We start from the raw sequence: 25,490 nt of genomic DNA, 5'->3' as shown, positions 1-25,490 counted from the left end.
CCCCCTGGTAGGTGCCTGAAACCACAGGTTTTACCAACATAATATGTATTACACCTTTTTCTATCCATACCTGTGATAAAGTTTAATTTATCAGTTGGGCATAGTAAGAGAGTAGCAACAATAACTAGTAATAAAATACAATAATTATCTAATAATAGTTCTGTGGTCTTTCTTGAAAGAGTCAACATAAATATTTTTAGACTGAGGCAGATTGTGGGTAATTTGAACTTTGGAATGTGAACCTATAGATAAGGGGGCTACTTAAGTTGGGGTACTGTATAGGTTATTAGGTTACTAAGTTTAAGCTAATGGATGTTTTTTGTCCAGTACCTCCATTTTATCCTGGCAGGAGTCAGGAACAGGTAGAAAGCTCAGTTGTAATAAGGAAATAACAGGTAGCAACTTTGGTTGGCATACCCTGTTCTGGTCACAAAGCTGGCTTGTTTCCTGGTAGATTTGGCTTCTGTGTTGCTGTTTCAAGTGTCATTGAGCTGCAGATGGGAGATGATAGGAGGAGTAGGATTGGAGTTTTAGCAATCCTCTGGCAGTTTAGTGTGCTTGGTCGTATTTACTATGGTAAAATTTAGCATCCCAGATGTTCTGAAGTTTTTAGAATCTTTGGGGGCGGGGCTATTACATTTCTTTCTGATGATCTGCTCCAGAACTGAACCGTTTGATCCTATTGCTTACCTGTTTGACTTTTGAGACCAAACTAGGTTAAGCCTCTGGGATTGCCTTTTCTACTAAATGTCCAGAAGTTATTTGTTACAGGTTGAGATCAAAGAGTACAAGAAATCATTAATAAATTCTGGACATGTAAATGATACTTCCTTGTCCCAGTCCTCAGAACCATCAGTCATCTCAGACAGTTCTTTTTTCAGGCAGTCCTTACTGCTTATGAAACAGTGTTTTACATTGTAATAAATACTTCAGCCAGGGCCATGGAGCACACCTGTAATCCCAGCATCTGAGAGGGTGAAGCAGGAATGCAAGTTGACAGTTTAGTGAGGCGCTCTCTTCAAATATAAAGTAGAAAAGGGTAGGAGTGTAGCTCAGTGAGAAGGCCCTGGACTCAAGCCCCAGTACTGATAAACAAGAAACCCCAGAAAACTTTCAACAACCTGTTACACTTACAAAGTCCAGTTTTAATTCTTAATCCATATCACTGGGGGAACATAAATATATATTAAAGTAGGAGACACCTTGCATCACATATATATGATGTTATATAGAGACAACTAGGAACTGTTAGCAAGATTGCACTTTTTTTTTTTTAATCTGACTCAGACACAAGAAGGAAAGCAGAACCTACTTTTGGAGGTCATGACCCTCGTACAGCTGTTCAGCTTCGAAGCCTCAGCACAGTATTAAAACGTCTCAAGGAAATCATGGAGGGGAAAAGCCAGGTACTGCTGGGAGATTTCTTACTAAGCACTTTTGGGGATCATTCCATACCAACTGAAAATGGCATAATGCCTCTTGAAGGAAAGTTTATTACTTTCTCCATCTATGAACGCCATATTTTTTACACATAAGTTCTTAGTTTTACTGTATTCTAGTTTACCAGTTTCCTCCTTTTTATAATTAGTACTTTTAGTGTTCTGTTTAAGTGTTTATTAGGTCAGAGTAATATATATTTATTCTTTTTTTTTTTTTTTTTTTGGTACTGGGGATTGAACTCGGGTGCTTGCATGTGCGCAGTAGGCGGCGAAACTACTGAGCTAAATCCCCTGGCCCCAGATATTTATTCTTTTATGTTTTCTTTAAGAAGTTTTATTTGTGTGACTAGGTTTCAGCTTTCCTTTTGTCCTCATGGATGTCCTGTTGGACCTAACACTGATATTTTGAAATAACCACCCTTTTCTGATTTTGTTATGAATCTCACATATGTGTGGAGAGGATACATGTGGAGAGAGAGCTCTCTTCTGTTCAATAGCTCCTTCTCTGTTTTTTTAAATCTTTGCACCAATACTCTGTCTAAAATTATTTTAGCTTTAGAATAAATCTCAATGGTTAGTAATAAATAAATCCTTCAGTTTTTCAAGATTGTCTTATTTTGGTCTTTTGCATTCTATATAAATTTTAGAATTAACTTGTAGTTTTCTACAAAAGAAATCTAGGATTTCATTTGCCATTGCAGCTTAATCAGTGTTTTCAAGAAGACTTCATACATTTTTATTGTTATAGGATAGTGACCTGAAGCAGTACTGGATGCCAGATAGCCAGTGTAAAGAGTGCTATGATTGTAGTGAGAAATTTACAACCTTTAGACGCAGACACCATTGCCGATTGTGTGGGCAGATCTTCTGCAGTCGTTGCTGTAATCAAGAAATCCCTGGAAAATTTATGGGCTATACAGGTAAATGAATTTTATTGACAGTATTAAAATTTTTAAAGGTCATGACTTTAAGATAGTTATAGTTAACTATAAATGGAAAGCTAATGTTTATTTTGGGCTTTATGTGTAAGACATAGGGACACAGTGGTGAGGGGGACATAGCTTTGCTCTTAAGAACTTTACAGTTGAGTAATGAAGTAGATGAGAGTGTTCATAAATAGAGTAAAAACCAGTATATCATACATACTAGCAAAACACTATAGCAGCATTAGAAATTCTTAGATAATATAGTTATAGTAGATTTCTAATTTATGTTACTATGAGCATTTTCATTTTACAAAATAAACATCTTCCTTGACTTATATGATACTGTGTTTTGGCACATTGTGTCTTACATCTTCTATAAAGAACACAATCAGGTTTTAGCAGTACAGAAAATTAAAGTTATTTGTTGAAACATTGATTTGGGCGTAGAAGGTAGCAGAAATTACCCAGAAGAGAACACTGAACATCTGTCTTATTTTTGTTATCATACAAATCTTCCTGTTGCTCCCTTTTTTTTTTTTTAATCTAAAATGCTACAGCTTTCAGAATTTCCATTATTTTTCACCCCAATTAAGACTCTGGCTTTAAAGAGACATTTTTACCATTGGTTTTCTCTATATTGAATTGATTTTTCATATTCTATGAAATTTTTCATACTCTCATTTCACTTTGAAATGCTAATTTGATCACCTTAGAAACTGTTCTGAAACAATTATAGAGGTACAAGGTCTAAGGGCCTTGTATGGTAATGGCCTTCTTCCTGGCAGAATCCTGAGGATGTGCAGAATGTCCTATAGTGAGAGACGGGGAGTATGGGTGTGTATGTGGTAATCCACTCTTAACAGACCATTCACCCTGAGCCTTTGGATCCCTTGCTCTGTAGTACACTAGGGCAGTTGTGGCCTCTTAGCTTCATTTTATATAGTATGCTTTTTGGACCTATTTTAACCAGTCAACCAGATAGAATATTGGAATTCTTTTTAACCTCTTGAGGTGCAACATTAAGCCTGGAGTCTCTGCTTTGTGTGCCCATACTATTATATTCAGCTTGATGCGACTATATGTTTTTTTCACCATTATACCCACACTCAATATCCATTCCCACACATTTTCCCTAGGATTTTGTTGATATTAATTGGAAAAATCAGGTAGTTCTTTTGGAGTACAGCACACATCCTAATGGGTTATACTTTGTATCTAATTCTTTAGTGCCAACTGTAACTTGAATCTTACACTGCTAGCAAAAGGTGTGGATAGTGGGAATGGATTCTCAGGAGAATTAGAAGTATTTTGCAAAGCAGCTGACTCAGAATTTCAGATTCCTCAGGCAAAGCAGGGTTAATCTCTAATGAGGTGGAATGACAGCTTTTTTTTTTTTTTTTTTAGCAAAACGTTCATTGGTACATTTTAGATATACATAGTGATAACATTCATCTTAGGGAATTTTACCTGTACATGATTTATCTTGCTTCTTTTTTCCATTCCTTTCCCTCCCTCTGACCCTTTTTCCCCTCCCTATTTACAGAAGCTTTGTTTCCTTTTTTCTTTTTGTCCTTTTTGTTTTTGTCCCTTCTTTCCTTTCCCCCTCCCTCTTGCCTTGTTCCCCTTCTCTTTGAACATTTTCTTCTCATTTCCCAATATCTATTATACATTTTGGTCCTTATTTCCACTTTTGGTTTCTCACACCAGAGAAACAATGCAATATTTAAACATGTGTGTCTGATTTATCTCACTTAAGAGTATGGTCTCAAGTTGTATCCATGAGCTAGAAATGTCTGAAGCTCATCCTTCTTTATGGCAGAGTAGTATTCCATTGTATAAAAAAATCACATCTTTTTAATCTATTCATTCGTTGATGAGCATTTGGGCTGTTATCAAGATTTAACTGTTACAGACAGTGCTGCTATAAACATGGGAGTGCATATATAGTTGTGGTATGATGCTTTTGTGTTTTTTTTTTTTTTTTTTTTTTTTTGGGTACCGAGGATCGAGCTCAGGTCCTTGCGCTTGTGCAGCAGGCAGTGAAAGCGCTGAGCTAAATCCCCGGTCCCTATGGTATGATGCTTTTAATTCTTTTGGGAAAATACCAAGAAGGGAAATAGCTGGATCTAATGGAACCTCTAGTTTTAGTTTTTTGAGGTATTTCCACACTGATGTCCATGGTGGTTGCACCAGTCTACACTCCACCAACAGTGGAGAAAGATTCCTTTTCCCCCACAGCCACACCAGGATTTGTTATTGGCTGATTTCTTGGTAGTAGCCATTTTTTCTGGAGATGGGATCTCAGTGTTGGTTTAATTTACATCTCTCGAATGACCAATGATGTTGAACATTTTTTCATATATTCACTTGCTATTTCTACTTCTTCATCTGAGAAGTGTCTTCATTTCAGATGCCCACTTTTGGATTGGGTCTTTAAATTAGGAGGGGGGGTCTTAATTTTTTTTGGTTCTTTATATATTCTAGATAGTGGTCCTTTGACTGAGGAACAGGAGGCAAAAATTGTTTCCCATGCTGTGGGCTGTCTCTTTACTCTGTTGGTGGTTTCTTTTGCTGTATGAAAGCTTTTTAAAAAGATGAGATCCCAGTTGTTAATTCTTTGTGAAAGTTCCTGTGCAATTGAGGTTTTGTTCATAAACTCTTTGGCTACAACTATGTCTTCAAGAGTTCTACCTATTCTGTCTTTCAGAAGATTTAGTGTTTCTTTTTTAATATTTAGATCTTTAATACATTTTGATTTTAGTTTAGTTTGTGATGAAAGATATGGGTCTAGTTTTAATCTTCAACACATGCAAAGCCAAATTTTCCAGCACCATTTATTAAAGAGGCTATCTTTCTTCCAGTGAAGGTGTTTGGTTCCTTTGTCAAAGATAAGGTAGCTGAGTATGTTTGGAGTTATTTCTGCGTCTTCTATTTTGTTCCATTGATCCTTGGGTCTTGTTTTTTGCCAGTACTATGCTGTTTTTGTCACTGTAGCTTTGTAGTATACTTTCAAGTCAGGGATTGTGATGCCTCCTGCCTTGTCTTTGTTGCCCAGAATTGCTTTTGCTATTCTAGGTCTCTTCTGGTTCCAGATGAATTTTAGGATTTTTTACTCTAACTCTGTGAGATATGCTTTTGGTATTTTGATTGGCATTGCATTAAATCTGTATAATAATTTTGAAAGTATGGCCATTTTCATTATCTTGGTTTTCCTACCCAAAAACAAGGGATATCTTTCCATTTTCTGATATCCTCTTTGGTCTCCTTTTTCAGAGTACTGTAGTCTTCCAGTAGTAAATGTCTTTTACTTCTTTTGTTAGATTGATTCCTAGGTATTTCATTTTTTTGGATGCTATTGTGAAAGGTGTTTCCCTAATTTTTCTCTCAGTTTGTTATTCATGTACAGGAAGATTTTTGAGTGTTGACTTTGTATCCAGCTATGCTACTGAAAATTTGGTTATTAAATCTAGAAGTCTTTTGGTGGCGGTTTTGGGCTCTTCTACATAGGGTATCATATCATCTGCAAATAATGATCATTTAACTTCTTTCTTTCCTATCTCTCTTCCTTTTATTTGTTTCTCTTGTCTTAATTGCTCTGGCTAATGTTTCCAGAACTATATTGAATAAGAGTGGTGACCGTGGACACCCTTGTTTTGTTCTTGATTTTAGAGTGAGAGCTTTCAGTTTTTGTCTGTTTAGTTTGATGTTGGCTGTTGATTTGTCATTTATCTTTTTTTTTTTTGGTACCGGTGATCAAACTCAGGACCTTGCACTTTTGAGGCAGGTGGCAGCACCACTGAGCTAAATCCTTGGCCCTGTTGATTTGTCATAGATGGCTTTTATCAGATTGAGATAAAAACCATCTATTCTAATTTTCTGTAGGGTTTTTATCATGAATGGGTGTTTTACTTTGTCAGACACTTTTTCTGCATTTATTCCAATGACCATATGGTTTTTGTCTTTGATTCTATTAATATGGTGTATTACATTTATTGATTTGCCTATGTTGAACTATACCTGCATCCCTGGGATGAATCCCACTTGGCCATGGTGTATAACTTTCTTGATTTCTTGCATTTTGTTTGCCAGTATCTTATTGAGGATTTTTGCATCCTTTAGGGAGATTGTCCTGTAGTTCTCTTTTTGGCTTGGATCCTTCTGTGGTTTTGGGATCAGCATGCTTGCTTCCAGGAATGACTTTGGGAGTATTGCTTATTAAAGAGTTTGAGAAGTAGCGGCATTAAATCGTCTCTAAATTTCTTGTAGAATTCCGCAGTGAATCCATCAGAGCCTGTGCTTTTCTTTGTTGGTAGGTTTTTAATTATATCTTTAATTTCATTGATTCATATTGGTTTATCTTCTTGACTCAGCTTTGGCAACTCATACATATCTAGGAATTTGGCCATTTCTTCTGTGTTTTCTTTCTTATTAGAATACTGGTAGGTTCTCAAAGTAGGTATTAATGATCTTCAGGATTTCTGCAGGCTCTGTTGTGATTTCGCCCTTTTCATTACTAATTGCACGGATTTTAGTCTTTTCTTTCCTTTTTTGATAAGGTGGGCTAAGGGTTTGTCAATTTTATTCACTCTTTCAAAAAACTAACTCTGATTCATTGACTCTTATATTGTTTTCTTAGCCTCCATTGCAGTAATTTGTACTCTGATCTTTATACTTTCCTCCCTTGTACAAGCTTTGGACTTGACTTGGTCTTCTTTTTCTAGACGCTTGAGGTTCAGCATTAGGTTGTTTATTTGAGCTTTGTCTGTTTTCCTGATATGCAAATTCACCACTATAAATTTCCCTTGTAGGACTGCTTTCAGTGTGTCCCATAAAATCTGGTATGTTGTATTGGCATTATCATTTAATTGTAGAAACTGTCTGATTTCTTCTTTAATCTGTGACCCATTGGTTGTTCATGTTTTTGTGAAGTTCTTGTAGTTTTTTTTTTTTTTACTGTTGATTTCCAATTTCATTGCACTATGGTTTGATAATATGCATGGAATAATTTCAGTTCCTTTGTATTTACTTAAGCATGTTCTATAAACTATTATGTGGTCTATTTTGGAGACCGTCCATGTGCAGCTGAGAAGAATGTGTATTTTGATGTTGTGGGGTGGAACACTAGACATCTACTGAGTCCATTTGTTCAAAAGTTTGGTTCAATTCTGATATTTCTTTGGTGATTTGTTATCTAGTTGATCTATTTGTGACAATGGGGTATTGAGGTCCCCCATTACAATTGTATTAGTGCTTACTTGATTTTTCATGTCTGTTGTTATTTGTTTTATATAGTTGGGTGTGCTGGTATTTGATGCATGTATAGTTATGACTGTTATCTCTTCCTCTTTGATTGTCCCATTTACAAGGATGTAGTGACTTTCTTTGTCTATCCTGATGAATCTTGGCTTGAAATCCACTTTGTCTTAAATAGAATAGCTATACTTGATTTTTTTCTGGGTTCCATATTGTGTGGAATATTATTTTCCATCCTTTGAGTTATATGAATCTCTTTTTTTTTTTCTGGTAGTGAGGATCGAACTCAGGACCTTATGCTTGCCAGGCAGGCGCAGGGCCACTGAGCTACCTCCTCGGCTCTGTATGAATTTCTTTTTGAATTAAATATGTTTCTTGTGTGCAGCCTATTGTTGGATCTTGCTTCTTGATCCATTCTGAAATGGCAGCTTCTATCACAAAGAAGACTCAGAATTTTGGGTTTCAATATTCCCAGCTTCATCAGGCTGTTGCCATGTATTTCCATTCTAGTTTTCAGGATCCCATCCCTTCCCAATCAGTGCTGTTATTTTAATAGCAGATGTACTACTATGTTGTCAGTTCAATTTGTGTGTGTGCTTCTTTCTCTTAAAACAATGGCAGTTTGTGATATATTTCTGGAGGTCAAAAGTCTGAAATTTAGGTGTTGACAAAGTTGATTCCTGCTGGAAGCTCTGAGGGAGAATGGTCTAGACTTCTAGTACCTTTTTGTGGTTGCTGGTAATCTTTGGTATTCTTTGGCTTGTAGGCAGACCTATCACTTCAATTTCTGTTTCTGTCTTTGTGTGGGATTCTTCTGTCTCAATTTGTGTTTTAATGCAGCCACTTACAGTTTGAGACTCTTAGATTTTCAGCAGTGTTGAAGCTGTAGGAGGTAAGCTTATTTTGTTTTTTGTTTTCAAGGAAGGCAACACGTGCTGGTAGTTTGTACAGTTATTGAAATGGCAATTTGAATCCCTGAGATCATCCTTTTCTTTTCCCACTTTGTGTACTGCTACTAGGAGCAATTACTGGTAGCTAATCTGTTTATACTACTTGGTAGTTTGACAGAAATGTTTTAAGATATTAAATACATGGTCACCCAGAACCTTGATTCTTGTTTTTTTTTCTTCTTTTTTACTAGTACCCAGGATCAAACCCAGGAGTGCTGTACTACTGGGCTATGTATCTCTAGCTCTCCTTATTTTTTATTTTGAGATAGAATCTAAGTTGTCCAGGCTGGCCTCAAACTTGTGCTCCTTCTGCAGGGTTCAGAGTAGCTGGGATTACAAATGGGCACCATTGTGCCTGACTCCTTATAAATATTGATTAGGTATAGCCATAGATGATGTTTCGTGTGTCTCTATTACCATAGTGCACCACAGACTATTGGTGGTCTCTTTGCTACTGGAAATAGTCATTAATGCCTTAATAGCTATTCTAGTTTAGAGAACTGGTTCCAGAAACTGAAGAGCTAATTCAGAAAACTTACCCTTAAAATTCTGTTCTTCTGGGACCATTCTTAGTACCAAAATCTTTATTCAAGTTCCTTAGGGAAACAAAGCCATGCACACAAGGACCATGCATGCATGTATGCATGCATGCACAGACACACGTGTACATACACATATTGGGGAGGGAGGTATTTACCTATATCTTAAGGAATTGGCTCAAGTGACTGTAGTGGCTGGCAAATCTGAAATTTTCAGGGCAGGCCAGCAGGCTGGAAATTCCTTCGGGATTTCTGTTTTGCAGTGTTGGGAATTTTTTTTGTTTTTGGAAACTAGTCTTTGCTTTTAAGGCCTTCAGCTGATTGGATAAGACTCATTATGAAGGATAATCTGCTTTACATAGAATCAACTGATAGTAAATGTTAATCACACCAAAAATGAGAAAGAGATCGGGCCTGTAACCTCATCATGATCTCCTGCCTGATTTCAAACACTTGACCTTTTAGATCCTTGTTCTACCACTGATCCAAATCCCTAGCCCTCTAACAATATAGTGCACTATAAAAGCAGACCACATGGTGACTTTTAAGTTAATGACAGGCACATAATACAATGGTGGTAGAAAAGATTATCATGGCATCAAAAATTCTTATTGCCTAGTGATATTGTAGCTGTTGTAATGTCGTTAGTCAGGTGTTCATGATGACACTGATATAGATAAACCTGTATACTACCAGTCATGTAAGATTATAGCATATATAATTATGCGTAGTACACAATACTTGATAGCAATAATAAATGACTGTCACTAGTTTATGCCTTCACTATCCTATCATTTCTATTGTTATTTTAGAATGTACTCTTTCTCCTTATAAAAAAAAGTTTACCATAAAGCAGTACACCATGTTATGTTGGCTGGACCCTCACATGTCATGTTTGCTCTTGATTGATCAAGAAGTCATGTTGATAATCAGATGGCTGAGGCAGTAGGATCACTTAAGCCCACAAGCAAGACCAACCTGGGTAACATAGCAAGATTCATTCATTAACTGAAAAGTCATCATGTGACATATAACTTTGTGTGTCCTGCTTTTATGGAGGGCTGGGGATTTGGATCGTGGTAGAACAATTGCCTAGCATGTGTGAGGCCCTGGGTTCAATTGCCAGCACTGCAAAACAGCAACAAAAACTCTCAGGATCCCAACCTCCCTAAAGGGTCAAGTGTTTGAAATCAGACAGCAGATCATGATGAGGTCACAGGGCCAAGCTCAGTCTTTGCAGGTGGCTTGAGCCTCTCTTAAGAGCATGGGCCCAGCTCCCTGGTTCTTCAGTGCTTAGTGCCTGGGATAAAGTAATGTACAAAGCTGTTTGTTGAGGGCTGGGGAGGGAGCTCAGAGGGCAAAGCTCTGGGTTCAATCCCCAACACACACATGCACATACAGACACATACACACACACACGCACACACACACACAAGTTTGGGAAAAACAGGATGAAAATGAAAATTTGTTTTTGGGTAGGACTGCATCCCTAAAAATACATTTAGAAGTATTAAGTAACCTTATTTGTCCTTCCAGGAACATTTCATTTCATTCACTATAAGAATTTCTTTTAGTTTTTATCCCTATATATCATATTGCTTTTAAGACTGTTTATTTGTTTTAAAAGTTCTACACCCTTTGGGACTCCATTCCATAATAGAGACCTTAATAGTATTTTCTTCTTTACTTGAGGCCAAGAAAAATGTGTTTGTTCATATTTGTGTTGGTATATTTACTCTATTGAAAGTAGAATTTTCTGGTACTGTTTGGTCAACAAAATTTTTTTTTTTTTTTTGGTATTTTGAGACAGTATGGCTGCATAGTTCAGGCTGGTCTTGAACTCACTATGTAGCCCAGGCTGGCCTTGAACTCCAGGTGATCCTCCTATCTCAGCCTCTCAAGTGCTGGGATTATATTATATTTTACCATGCCTGGCTGGTCAAATGTTAAAGAATTTTTTATTTATAAATTTTTATTACTAATAGGACATGTTTGCACTACATGATGATTCCATTCATTGTGAGGAGTTGGTACATGCACATAACACACATTCTTTTTACTTCCCTTTCCTTTCTCTTCCCATTTGAGGTAATTTGGGTGCTTGGATTAATTTATCATAATGATGATTCTTAAAATAGATAACTGAGCCAACGAAAGTATTTCACTTCTTTAAAATGTTAGTAGGCTTTATTTGAAGACATTTCTCTGTTATTACATTACCTATTAACCCAAAGATTTAAAATAATTTTGTTGAGTAATGTATCACTGCTAAGCTAACTTTTACTTAATCTTCTTTTTTTTTTATTTATTTTTTCTCTTAGGGGACCTCCGAGCTTGTACATACTGTAGAAAAATAGCCTTAAGTTATGCTTACTCCACAGACAGTAATTCCATTGGGGAAGACTTGAATGCTCTTTCAGATTCTGCTTGCTCTGTGTCTGTCCTTGATCCAAGTGAACCCCGAACACCAGTTGGGAGTAGAAAAGCCAGTCGTAACATATTCTTAGAGGATGATTTAGGCTGGCAAAGGTACTGTCACTTGAATATAATTTTATTTCAACTTGAGAAATACTGATAGTTTTGTGACCCATGAGTGTTTTTGGTTAACATTTATTTTCTTTGAATTGTTTTCTGAAAATTCACTGTTTTCTCCCTTCTCCTCAGCTTACCTCCTGAAGGATCACACATGTTTATGAATAGTGATGATATTAACTAATTAGAATCTAAGCTTCATGAGAGGAGAGACATTATATATTTCTTGTTCAGGGTTCTGTTGTTGGCACCAAGAACAGTGCATGGCATGTGTACATCCTGGGAATATTTGTTGATTATGCAATAGTGGTCATTGAGATTTATAATTCCAAATATTTTCTTTGAGAAGGAACATGCTCATAAGACTTTTATAAATATTTTCAAATGAAATTAGATTTTTTTTTTCCCTTCTAAAGGGACATTTCCTGTCTTTCTATATGTCTAAATGTGCCACAGTGCCTGGTAGTGTGAGATGCTATGAACTCTTTCAGGGAAGTTACCTAGAATTGTTTGAATTAAAATCTTAGATTCACTAGTTTCTGAGTAATTATTCAGCTAAATAATTTTCTTACACATAATACTAAATCTGACCATATGAAAGAGCTTAGAGTTTTAATGTTTCCCTGATGAATTATTTTTTCAGCTCTTAAGGGATTGAGGAATAAGTAAATGATGTATTCATTCAAACAAATAAAAAGCAAGTTCTGTAGTCACTCATCCAGCTAATTTTATTGGCATTTCAGATACAAGCTTTCATTATCATCTTTTTGGTATTTGATACACTTAAGATTAAATGTTATGCATTTTCCATCTTAATTAAAGGGAGAACAGAAATGGCTCATAACCTCACTGTCACAGCACTTCCACTGAAATAGGATTTTCCTCTTGCTGTCCCAAATGATCTCAGTATCTTCCCATTTTCTTTGTAGTTTGATTCATCCAGACTCCTCAAATACCTCCCTCTCAACAAGACTTGTGTCTGTTCAAGAAGATGCTGGGAAATCTCCTGCTCGAAATAGGTAAATTGCCAAATAAAAACACTGTATTCTGTGTCATATTTTTATTTTTTTATAATAAGAACATATATTTTTGAAAAAGTTAGATTGCTTCCTAGCTCTAAAAAGCTTAATCATTTCTTTTTGCATGTCAGCTGTTGCTTTCATTCAATGGCTCTTTTCAGGATTCTTCCCTGGCTTTAGATATCAGAACCTACAACACTGTCTGTCTTCTAGTTTGGTAGAAAGACCTGGAGGATATGAGAGAATGAGCCATATGGACATTTTGTGGAAGAGTTTCCCAGTTTTAGCAATTATGAGTAAGATTGCTGTAAACATCTGTCTTAGTCACTTTCTCATAGCTGAGGCACAGTACCTGACACACACAACTTGAAGAAAGGTTTATTTTTTGCTCATGGTTATTAGAGTAGTCGGCGTACAGTTGGCTGCCTCTCAGGCAGGAAGGGCATGGTGGAAGGGTTCGGTGGAGGAAAGCTGCCTATGTCACAGTGGTGAGGAAGCAGAGGCAGGAAGAAGAAACCAGGGGGACACACCTTTCCAGATAATGCGCCATGACCCATCCCATAATGAAACATGTGGCTCTGGACTCCTCTGTGGATGAACCCACTGATGTGTACATATTGCCATGATCGAGTTGGCTTCCAAAAGCCCCACCTCAACATCGGAGGCTTCTGGGGGACACTGGGATCTAAACCATCACAACACTTGTGTGCAAATTTTTGTGGTGATATAGTTTTCAGTTCATTTGACTGAAGGGCATGATGGCTGGATGTTACAAGAACATGTTTGGGTTTTAAGATCTAACCAAATTATCTTCCAAGTTGCCTTTGTGATTTTGTATTTATACCAGCATAAATGAGAGGTTTTTCTTGCTCTACATCATTTCCGGAATTGATGCCAGTGTTTTGGGTCTTGGTCATTGTAGTACGTGTGTAGTGGTATCTCGTCATTATTTTAATTTGCTATTTTAAGTAAAATATCTCTTCATGTGCTTACTTAATGTGTTACCTTTCTGTCACTGTGAAGGAATACCTGATACAACTTAAAAGGAGAAACGATTTATTTTGGCTCATCTTTTCAGAGGTTTCAGTCAAAGGTCACTTGGCTTCATTGTTTCTGGACTTGTGGTGAGACCAAGGACAAAATATACCCATTAAAGACACATTCCCTCCAACTAGGTTTCTCATCCTAAAGTTTCTGCCACCTCCCTGTAGTACCATCAGCACTTCCCGGGACACATGAGCCTCTGAGGAATGTTCCAGACCCAAACTATAACACTTAACATCTGTATGTCATCTTTGGTAAGGTATCTGCCCATTGTGTAATCATGTTTATCTTCTCAATTTTGGGGGGTGTTTTTGTTTTTTTAAAAAAATTTTAGATAAGAAGCAGAGGACCGTCTTGAGTTCGAGGGCAGTCTGGGCTACATAGTGAGTTCAAGGCCAGTCTGAATTACATAGCGAGACTGTCTCAAAAGAAAAATTTTTTTAGATAAGTTTTTTGTCTGATTTTTTTGGTAAATATTTTCTTCCATTGTATGGTATGTCTTTCCATTCTCTTGTCATTGTCCTTTATAGGGCAGGAGTATTTAATTTTCTTTTTTCTGTTTTCTTTTTTGGTACCAGGAATCGAACCCAAGGCCTCATGCTTGCCAGGCAGGCGCTGCGCTGCTGAGCTACATTCCTAGTCCTGCTTTGGGTTTTGAGACAAGGTTTTTGCTATGTACTTCAGGGTGGCCTTGAACTCACATTGATTTTCCTGCCTTAGCCTGAGATTACAGGTTTTCACCATCACTCCTGGCCCAGAAGTATTTAATTAATTAATTAATTAATTTATTTATTTTTGGTACCGGGGATCGAACTCGGGTCCTTGTGCTTGCACATCAGGTGGTGAAACTACTGAGCTAAATCCCCGGCCCCAGAAGTATTTAATTTTAATGAAGTTCAGATTATCACTTGTTTTTTTCATGAACTGTGCCTTGGTGTCATCTCTAAAAATATTATCACCATATCAAAGATCATCTGAGTTTTCTTTCATATTATGTTGTATTTCTGCGTTTTACACTTAGGTCTATGATCCATTTTGGATTAATTTTTTTGAAGGGTGTAAAGTTCTTTGTTGAGAGCTTTTGTTTTTGTTTTATAGATGTTCAGCTATTCCAGCATCATTTATCGAAAAGATTATCTATTACTCCATGACATTTCCTTTGCTGTTTTGTCAGAGATCAGTTGACTCTTTATCTAGGTCTATTTATGGGTTTTCTACTGTCTTACTAACTTGTCTGTTCTTTTTCCAAAACCATATTGTCTTGATAGCTATATAGAATAGGTTTATAATAAGTCTTGAAGTCAAGTTATATTAGTCTTTCCACTTTTTTCCTTCAGTATTGTGCCATTTTGGGTATCTTGCCTTTTATTATCATCTTTAGACTCATTTTGTCAATATCTGCAATAAATTATAGGGATTAAAAACAAGATCTGACATCTTGACAAAGTTGAGTCTTCCTGTTCATGAACATGGAATATCTCTGCATTGTTTGATTTCTTTTAGTAGAGTTTTGTTAAGTTTTCCTCATTTGTATCTTGTACAGATTTTGTTAAACTTGAGTTGGTTGTGGTGATGAGCACCTGTAATCCCAACACGGGGGAGGCTGAGTGAGGCAGGAGGATTGACTCGAGTTCGAGGCCCAGCCAGGGCTACATAGTAAGTTTAAGGCCAGCCTGAACTACATAGCAGGAGTCTGTCTCAAAAAACCAGGAAACGAAACAAAAACCCTCCTCCCAGAAAAGAGATTTTGTTAAATGTATACCTAAGTATTTAATTTTTTGGAGGTCCTAATGAAACATATTTTTAACTTTAAATTCAATTTGTTCATTGCTGGTATGTGGAGAGAGGATTAACTTTTGCATATATATTTTGTATCCTGTAACTTTGCTATAATCACTGATTATTTCCAGGAGTTTTTTTTTGTTGTTTTGAATTTTCTATATAGATAGTATTGTCATCAGCAAAGAGAGTTTTATTTCTTTCTATTCAGTAAACCTTTTATTTCTTTTTCATGTTGTATTGCATTAGGTGAGATTTTCAGTACAGTGATAAAAGGAATGGTGAAAGAACATCTTTGGATTGTTTTGTGATCATAGTGGGAAAGCTTTAAGTTTCTCAATTAAGATAACTGTAAGGTTTCTGTAGATACTCTTCTTCATTGAATATCAAGAATGCATTAAGAATTGAAGGAAGTTTCTTTATTCCCACTTCACTGAGTTTTTTTTTTAATAATGAAAGGGTGTTGAATTATATCTTTTCCTGTACATATTGATTTGCTTTTTCAGTATATATTCTTCAGCCTGTTGATGTGATGGCTTACATTTATTGATACTTGAATGTTGTGCCATTTTTGCATATCTGGGATAAATCCCACTTGGACATGGTGTATAATTATTTTTATGCATTGTCAGATTGGATTTGCTCCTGTTTTGTTGAAGATTTTGTATCTATGCTTTTGAGAAGTATTAGTCTGTTGAATCTTTATCTGGTTTTCTATTACAAGAATGCTGGTTTTATAGAATGAGTTAGGAAGTAATGTATTACCTCTGATTCCATCTTTAGGAAGACAGTGTAAAGACTTGGTGTACTTTTTTCCTTAAATATTTGGTAAAATTTATTAGTGAACCCATTTAGGCCTGGTGCTTTTATTCAGGAAAGTTATTAATTATTGATACAGTTTTCTATGTAGACCTATTTTTAGTTGTTCTTGTGTGAGTTTTGGCAGCTTATGACTTTCAAGAAATTGTTACTTTTCATGTCCATTAGATGTTTAGTGAGGCTCCATCTTTCATTTCTGATATTAGTACTTTGTGTTTTCTCTCTTTTTTCATAGCTAGAGCCTTATGGATTTTTTTTTTTTATCTTTTCAGTGAACTACAGCTTTGGTTTCATTGATTTTGTCTATTGATTTTTTTTTCCTCAGTTTTATTGACTTCCACTCTTAATTTTTATTTACTTTCCTCTGTTTACTATGGATTTGCTCTTTTTCTAATTTCTTAAGATGGAAGCTTAGATGATGAATTTTAGATCTTTTCTAATGTGTATATTTAGTTCTGTAGGTTTGTCTGTAAGTTCTGTTTTTGTTACATCCTATAAATTTTGATGTGTTAATTCTCATTTACTTGAAAGTTTATTTTAATTTTCCTTGAGATTTCTTGTTCAACTCAATTTTTTTAGAAGTTTGTTGTTTCATTTCCGAAGTATTTTGGAGTTTTTCAGCTATCCAACTCTATTGTCGTTTTTCTATTTCTTTAAATTTCTTTTTCTTTTTTTTTTTTTTTTTTTTGGTACCGGAGATCGAACTTGGGTCCTTGGGCTTGCGAGGCACACGGCAAAACCACTGAGCTAAATCCCCAGCCCTCTATTTCTTTAAATTTGAATATGGTTTGAGTGTTGCTGAGAGGTTGACGTGCTGGAAACTTGGTCCCCTGTAAGGTAGTATTGGGAGGTGATGGCATCTAGAAGAGGTAGGGCCTAGTGGAAGGTGATTAGTCCATTGAGGGTGCCACCCTGGAAGGGCTTCACGTGGTTTTCTGGGATTCTGGTTAATTTCTGTCTCAAAGATTGTCATAACAATAGCAAGCCTGAACCCTGAAAGTTTTTGGCTTTCTTGTCATGATTTTGGCATGCATGTTCTCCTACTGTGGTGCCATCTGACATATTGTGATACAGCCAAGAAGGCCCTGACTAGAGCTGAGCAATATCAACACCATACTCTTGAATTTCCAGAACATGACCTAAATATACTTATTTTCTTTACAAGTTCCCAGCCTCAGGTATTTTGTTATAGCAACAGCAAATGGACTAATACAGTCCAATATGTGGCCTATATTGGTGAATATTCCACGTGAAATTGAGAAGAATGTGTAATTATGTTTTGTTAGATGAAGTGCTTTAGGGCTGGGGATTTAGCTTAGTGGTTCTGCTGCCTGCTTTGCAAGCACAAGGTCCCAAGTTTGATCCCTGGTATCAAAAAAAAAAAATGAAGTGGTTTGTATTGTATCCAGTTCATTGATGTTGTTAGATTCCACCTGGTTCTTACTGGTTTTCCATCTGCTGTATCTGTCTCTGATAAATTCTCCAGTTTGGCCTTGTGTATTTTAAAGCATGTTGTTTACTTTTTCTGTTAACACCCTTAGGATATTAATCATAGTTTAAAAAAATCGCTGCAGGCCCTCAGGTATATTATGATAAGGTGTGGGATGAGGGGAAGTGTTTTATAGGCCTATGATTAAATATTAGCCCTTGGACTGTGAACTTCATAGGCCTTTCAGGTTTTTTTCTTCCTCTTAGGTGGGAGAATATGACTAGAGGAGGCTGGAGTTACATATTTTTCTTTTGCCACATGGAAAGTTTGGAGGGACTAGAGTTTGGTAGTTCCCTTCCCAAGTGGGTTAGTCTCTGGTATTTTACCTGGTTAGGGTCTGATAAAATAGTTCCTTCTTAGGGCAGGACTTGTAAAGAACAGAACTCTAACATATTTCAATATGTTTTCCATCCTGCTGCAGGGAAGCTGGAGAGTATTTTTCCTTGATGTCCACTGTGAGGACCTGTAGAGCTCCTCAGGGTCAAACTCAAAAGTAACATGCCTAATCTCCTTGCATACTTGGTCCACTCAGTTTTAAGTCTCTCAGGCTTGTTCACATTGAGTCTTTAGGAATTCACCAATTATTTTTTAGATTTTTCTACCCCAGGACTGTTTTCCAGGGAGGTTTCTATTTGCGAGTTTCTGCTCTAGTAAACTGTGAGTCTGTATCCACTAGTCTGTGTCTCTAATAATTAGGGTCATAGTTTGCTCTGTGTATCCATTTGTCTGACAGCTCTAAGAAAAGTTCCTGACTTTTCAGTTTGTTTAGCTTTTTAATTGTTGTTAGGACAGAGTAAATCCACTTTAAAGATTCTTATATGCTGGATCAGAAATAGGAAATATCATTCTTTTTAATATTTCACTGTTTTCTCTGAACAGTCAGGTTCCCTTACATCACCATAGTATAAATTCAAGGACTTGTAATGGTGGTAAATTTTTATCATCTGAATAAATTATTGTATTCTAATTTGGCCAGTTGTCTTACTAATGGCCTTTGTACTGATTTCTCCCCAGTCTGTGATCTAGTCCAGTATCATGCATTATAGTTCATTGTCATGTCTGTTGGACTTCTTTACTCTGTAACACTTTTTTTACTTTTCATGATATATATTAGTGTTTTTGAAGCAGATAGGTCAGTTGACAATCTCTTGGCTAAGGTTATGCCTTGGGTTTCTCCTCTGAAAGTAAAGTTACCATTTTCCTCTTTGTAATCAATAGATGATATATGGGGGAGATACTTTGACTACATAAATATCTTGTTCCTTATCAATATCTCATCCATTTATGGTTCTGCTCAAATCCAAAATGGTGATTTTTTTTGTTTGTTTGTTTTTTTGAGACAGGGCCTCACTATGTAGTTTAGGCTGTCTTGAACTCACTATGTTGCCTAGGCTGTCCTCGAACTCACAGTGATCCTCCTTTCTCAGCCTCTTGAGTGCTGGAATTACAGCCATGCACCAACATGCCCAGCCAAAATAGTGATTTTTCTGACTCTTTCATTCCTTCTGTACTTAACTAGATAGCCTTCTACTCTATAAAAGCTTTTCCTTACTAGAGAGTTTTGAATGGGGAGTTGGGAGGATGCCATGATCTGAATTGTGTTTTGAAAGAACCACTGTGGCTGCTCTGTTGAGTAGATTGTAGGACATTACAGCAGAAGCAGGAGAATTGAATTTGATCAACATAGGAGAAGCAGGAGGTAGAGGTGAGTGGATAGATGAGAACAGGTCAGGTTCTAGGTATACAAGGTATGATAGAAAAATATGACAGTAAAAATTTTAAAACAGTAAAAAGACACATTGCCTTGAATTCCTCATAATACTTCGCTTCAAATACTTATCCTGTCATTCTTGTCACTTCCTGAGGCATTTCTGGAGGTCCTCTTTTGTATATACAAGATGTGATTAAAAAAAAAAACTGTGGTAAATACTGCTGCCAAGTACCATTTAGTGGAAAGATAGGCTTGTGAAAACATCACAGTGTATCTTCATCTACTGTATTCACCATATCTGGCATCTGTGTGACTTTTGGCTTTTCCCCAAAGTCAAAATGTCCATGAAAAGTAAACATTTTGAATTGATTTAGGCTATTGAGGCAGCCAGGACAGCTCAATGAAAAATACTTATGAAAGAGAAGTTCTAGAACTTCTTCAGAAAGTTGTAAAAATGATATGTGTTTGAAGTCAGGGGGTGTACTTTCAGGGGAATTAATAGCAGTGTGTCTTTCACTGTTACAAAATTTAAAAAAATAAAAGCCATATTTTTCTATCACACCTTATATTTTGATTGCAGATATGACAGGATTTGCTAATGACTTGCAACAGAGAAAGAAGCATCTAAGATAACTCAGGTTTTTGGCCTGAGCAGTTGAAAGAATGTAATTGCCATGTACAATGGTACTTCAGTTTACAAACTCAATTCTCTCCACCATCTGGTCTCAAACCAAACTGGATGAGAACTGAATCAAATTTCCGCATAAGGTGAGCATTGAACCTAACCATTGAATTGAATTCAGATCTCGACTTGATTTGTGACCAGAATCGTGGAAAGAATCAAGTTCATGAACCAGGGCACCACTGTATTGATATGAGGAAGATGAGATGTAACAGTTTGGTTTCAGACATGTTGAATTTGCAGGAGACTAATATTGATTATGCCCAAAGCAGGCTGGCTGTAAAGAGTTAACCCCACAATTGGCTTGTTTTGAGAAGCGAGTCTGGCTGAAGCCGGAGGTCAGAGTAACTCGCACCCAAATTCTGTTCCCACAACTAAAACCTTCTTACTAGGACAATCTTCTAATTACAACCATGTATTTTGTCTATTCTGTTTCTGATTCGAGAATGCTTTGTCTTGTTCTTTCTGAGCATTGTTTACATTAATTTCCATAGAAATTGCATATAGCTTGACTTTACCCCAGTTGGTTCCCAGTAACAGTGCCTGGGACTGGCCAGGCCCTTTGTTGGTTGCACTGGCATTGGTCGTCCTGACACCCTACTTTCTCTCTCCTAGTTCTGTCTTTTAGTGTATTTTTTTCTTAGGCCTGCATCGTATACTGGGCAGGACACTGGAACCTAACTGCAGGAGTCCTTAGTAGAATTTGAGATACCTGCTAGATAGCCAAGAGAAGTTAAATAGACAAGTATATATATGAGCTCACAGTTTAGGGGAGAGGTGCAGGCAGGAGAGACAGACTTGCATGTTGTCATTATGTGAATTGTATTTAAGGCTGTGAACCTGGATGAAGATGAATAAGAGAGTGTGAAAAGAGGAAATAGGAATGAGGACTGAAATTGGAGAAGTGCAGAGGAACCAGAAATAGAAACTGAAATAGAGGTTATTTGTCTTACTAGCCAAGTTAAAAAAGGTTTTCAAGGAGAGACAAGTTATATTGCTGACATGCTAAGTAAGGTGAGTTAATAATTTTAATAGGTTATTTGGGGTTTGAGATAGAATGGAAGAATAAGTGGAGGTGAGAGTTTTTAAAAGCAGTTGAAACACAGAGGTGGAGTCAAGATGGTTTTATGAAAGATAAGACAAATTAGCAATATTTCTATTGGCATGTACACCATTGCCCAGATAACTGCTAATTTGCAATGTATAACCATGAGTTTTGCATTAATGCTAAGGTTGATGGTCTTCAGCAGAGACGTAATTTAGTTAGTGAATGCTATTTCAAAATATAATTTTTTTTTTTTTGATACTGGGGATCGAACTCGGAACCTTGCGCTTGCGTGGCAGGTGCTGGAACCACTGAGCTAAATCCCTGGGCTGTCAAAATATAATTTTAATCAGCGTTCTTGCCACTGGCATATTTATCAGTGATTTGACCGTGAAATTAACTAATTCACTTTTATTCTCATTGCTGCTGTATTGGAATATGTCCAGGGATGTTTAGAATGTTAGAGGAGCAGGATGAAAGAATGCCTTCATTGGAAGAGAAGTTTAAATTAAATGAATAGGACATAATGATAATCTTTTACTAAAAGAATATGCCAGGAAGTGAATGACATCATTTTTTGCTCATAGACCATTTGATATCAGTGGCTTCCCATGAACTTTTTTTTGGTACCGGGGTACCGGGGATCAAACTCGGGTCCTTGTGCTTGTGAGGCAGGTGGCAGAACCACTGAGCTACATCCCCGGCCCCCCCATTAACTATTAATAATGACTTTCTGCTAAACTTATGAATATTTTCTTAAATTAATTAAAAATATATTTACCTTTATACTAGAAACTGGATGTTTTCAGTTGAGACTTAGTTTTGAATGGCAGCCCTTATGTTGATTAGTTGAGCTACTCTAGACAAATTACTTGTTGATTCTTGATTTCTTTATCTGCAAAGTGAACTAGTAATACCTATCCTACAGAATGCTGTGAGAAATAAATGAGAAAGTATATGTTAATGGTTGAGTTACATAGTGTGTAACACAGATGCTTCTGCCTTTTTTTATATGGAGCTGAAATTGCATTTCATTTTATAGGGATAAGCTAACTAAATGTCTGGCTAACTTAAAACATTTTTTAAAAAATAAAAGCTTACTTGATCTTGATATTCTACTTACAAGTTATTTTTCTGGTAGAGGCAAAATTATGAATATTTATGTCTATACTGATATATAATGAGAGAAGACAAATTTCCACTAATATTTTGTTAATGATCAAATAAAAATACATTTTAAATATAGGTCTACTAAAGGGAAAAATGCATTATTTTTGGGGGGAGAACAATGCTTTGCTTTGCTGGGGCTCAGAATTAGTGTTCTGTATCCTCAGATTGATTGCAAGATAAAATGAGTGTTAGCTCCTGGGCTGTGCAGAAACAGGAGGCAAGCTGGATTTGGCTGTGGGGTGTAGATTTTTGACCCTGTTCTTCAAGATGATTTCAGCATTTACTTGTTAGTGTTTACTTCATTTTTAGTATTTTTAATAGAGTTTGTACCCATTTTCTTTGAACTAATACTGAATCATGAACAATGTAACTCTTTTCCTGTACTTTCCGTAACTACTTTCATTAACTGTATTTCCAAGTAATTTTAGATTCACCAAAAAGTTGCAAATATATTAGTTTCTGTGCATTCTTTCGTAGTTATAAAATACATAACTTTATAACCGCTTTTAAAAATGTCCTTAACATTGGCAAGAAAGCATTTATTTAAATATGACTTTTCTTTGTAATTATGTTTATTGATGAAGAATTTACGACCTTGATTTTACTGTTTGTTTTCGTTTCTAGATCAGCCAGCATTACTAACCTGTCACTGGATCGATCTGGTTCTCCTATGGTACCTTCATATGAGACATCTGTCAGTCCCCAGGCTAACCGCACATATGTCAGGACAGAGACCACTGAGGACGAACGCAAAATCCTTCTGGTACCAGTCCAATATCTTTGACCCATTGCTAGTTTTGAGCATAAAGAATGGTTTCACTAGCATTTTTTTTTTTTTTTTGTACTGGGGATCAAAATCAGGACCTTGTGCTTGCAAGGCAGTTGGTGACACCACTGAGCTAAATCCCGGCCCTTCACTAGCATTTTTAAAAAGAAACATATAAATGGAATAGTCAGCATATCAATTTAGCAGAGAAGCCAGGTGTGGTGACACACCCCTGTAATCCTAGCACTCTGGAGGCTGAGGCAGGAGAATCACTGCAAGTTTGAGGCCAGCCTGAGCTACACAGTGAGTTCAAGGCCAACCTGAACTACACAGCAAGACCTTGTCTCAACAACCCCCTCCCCCAAAAAAATTTAGCAGAGAAATAATTAGCTTAACTTTTTACTATGGTCACCTGAAAAATTGGTCAAGTTTCTTTTTGTACTCATTGCGTTAATATTTTCTTTAATTCTTTTATCTGGCAACATCAGAATTCAGTTGCCTGTGTAATTTTAGTTTGGTCCCAACCTACTGTTTAAACTTTGAGACATGTTTCTCATACATAGGGAAAACTTTTTATATATTTAATTGTTTACATAAGGTAATACTCAGTTTTTTTTGTTTACTTATATATAACATACTACGTTTAATTTTAAGAGTGTATGGTTTCTGTCCTCACACTTGCAATTCAAAAGGTAGAAATCAGATCAGTGGAAAGTTTTTATTAGTAAAGGCAGTAGTATTTTCATAGTAAACAGTATCAAATAATGTGACTATGTCACAGGAAAATTTTTAAAAGTGAAAAGATTATTAGTAACAAGGATTTCAGGAAATGCTTTAAAGCAAAAAGGCTTGAATGTGTCTTTAAAGGATGGAATGATTTTGAATAGGCAGTAAGGAAAGTGAATCTTATTAAAAGGTGTAAGGGAAGGTGGAGGGAGGTAAGAATAAATGTGGCATTTTCCATCGGCTTAAGTAGGAATTATTAATTAGGAGAGAGTTCAAGTTGGAGCTATAGGCAAAGAAAATGGCAAGTTAATTTGGGACTACTCTATGGAAGATAATAAATCCAGTCCTTTGTAAGTTTAAATTTCCACTTGTACTTTTTGAGAAGAGTTGAAAGATTTTTTTGAGCAGAAAGCAATTCACTGAAGACTTTCCCTTAGAAAAATTCTCCTGGCAGTTGAGTATACAAGGTGAGAATGGTTAGAATTTGGTAGAGTGAAAGCTACTAGAAACAGAGACATGCAATTGGCTATTGTTTCTCATGTCCTTGTCCCTTCTTCAAAGGAGGAGATATTTTGCACTTAACTAGGAGACTTATAATATGTGCCATTAACTGAAAAAGATAGTACCTGGGAAAGTTCTCAAGAGAAAAAGTTATGCTTGGAATTACATGAGTCAAGTTCAAGCTATTTCCATGTATGTTTCTTATTACATTGTGTTGTTAGCTGCTATAAAAAAATCCCAATCAACATTTCTCTTATGAACCTAAAAATTCTAGGAAGGCATATGAAGAGGTATACAGCATTTGTCTCAGGAGTAATTACTTGCTTTTTAATGTGATTGTAGGACAGTGTTCAGTTAAAGGACCTGTGGAAAAAAATCTGCCATCACAGTACTGGGATGGAGTTTCAGGATCACCGCTACTGGCTGAGAACACATCCCAACTGCATTGTGGGAAAGGAATTGGTTAACTGGCTAATTCGAAATGGGCACATTGCCACAAGGTATTGTGAGCCTAAGAAGGGAGTTTTGATATTATTTATTAATTTTTAAGTAGGGCACATATTTGACGATATAAGGTAACACATTTCTTTGTGAGTTAGGGTGCTTTTTTTAATGTATCTGATGGTTTGGGGAACTAATTAGTCAATCCTCCATGTGGGTTTTAACTTCATAGTGAATAATTATGAAGAACTTAATAAGGGTCATAATTTACCTTATTAAAAGTACAAGTAGTTCTCAAAACATAGAACTCTCTGATAAAGCAGGATTGGAGAATGTAGCTCAAGTCTACGGTCAAAGGATTCTCCTGCTGCTATTTTCTAGCCTAGACACTGCAACCTGTGTTGAGAATGGAGTCTAGGCCATGCCTCAAGGGGCCTAGCCTATATCACAAATCCTTGTAATAGGGAAGTGGGAGGGGTAGGGGAAAGGAAAGAAGGAAAAAGAAAAAAATGTGAGAAAAGGAAAAAATGGAAACAGTGTCTTTGTAAATAGGAAGGGTGGAGGGGGCGAAGGGAGGATAGGGGAATGGGGAAAAAAATAACCAAGATACATCATGTAAAGGTACAAGTTCCCAATGACGAATGTAATTGTACTGTATA

The 25,490-nt window shown here is 36.4% G+C and overlaps 1 protein-coding gene across 14 annotated transcripts in view; it reads left to right on the top strand.

Annotated features, from left to right (window-relative positions):
* Window positions 1-25,490, top strand: part of Pikfyve (phosphoinositide kinase, FYVE-type zinc finger containing) — a 127,607-nt gene that overhangs the window by 23,701 nt on the left and 78,416 nt on the right. For 12 of the 14 annotated variants that reach the window (XM_021263534.2, XM_021263533.2, XM_021263531.2 and 9 more), the window contains 6 exons: window positions 1,288-1,406; window positions 2,188-2,359; window positions 11,429-11,636; window positions 12,569-12,658; window positions 23,022-23,160; window positions 24,733-24,890. In XM_021263534.2, the coding sequence (XP_021119193.1) occupies window positions 1,288-1,406; window positions 2,188-2,359; window positions 11,429-11,636; window positions 12,569-12,658; window positions 23,022-23,160; window positions 24,733-24,890 (886 nt within the window). Of the gene's footprint in view, window positions 1-1,287; window positions 1,407-2,187; window positions 2,360-11,428; window positions 11,637-12,568; window positions 12,659-20,084; window positions 20,269-23,021; window positions 23,161-24,732; window positions 24,891-25,490 lie in introns of those variants that run through there. The other 2 variants (XM_013074519.3, XM_021263541.2) reach the window with 2 other exon arrangements.

Source organism: Heterocephalus glaber, unplaced genomic scaffold (genome assembly GCF_053883595.1).
Source record: "Heterocephalus glaber isolate CG9 unplaced genomic scaffold, H.glaber_assembly_v1.0 deba00000621, whole genome shotgun sequence".
NCBI lineage: Eukaryota > Metazoa > Chordata > Mammalia > Rodentia > Bathyergidae > Heterocephalus > Heterocephalus glaber.
The sequence above is the reverse complement of the archived record's forward strand: the minus strand, read 5'-3'. Positions and strand labels throughout refer to the sequence as shown.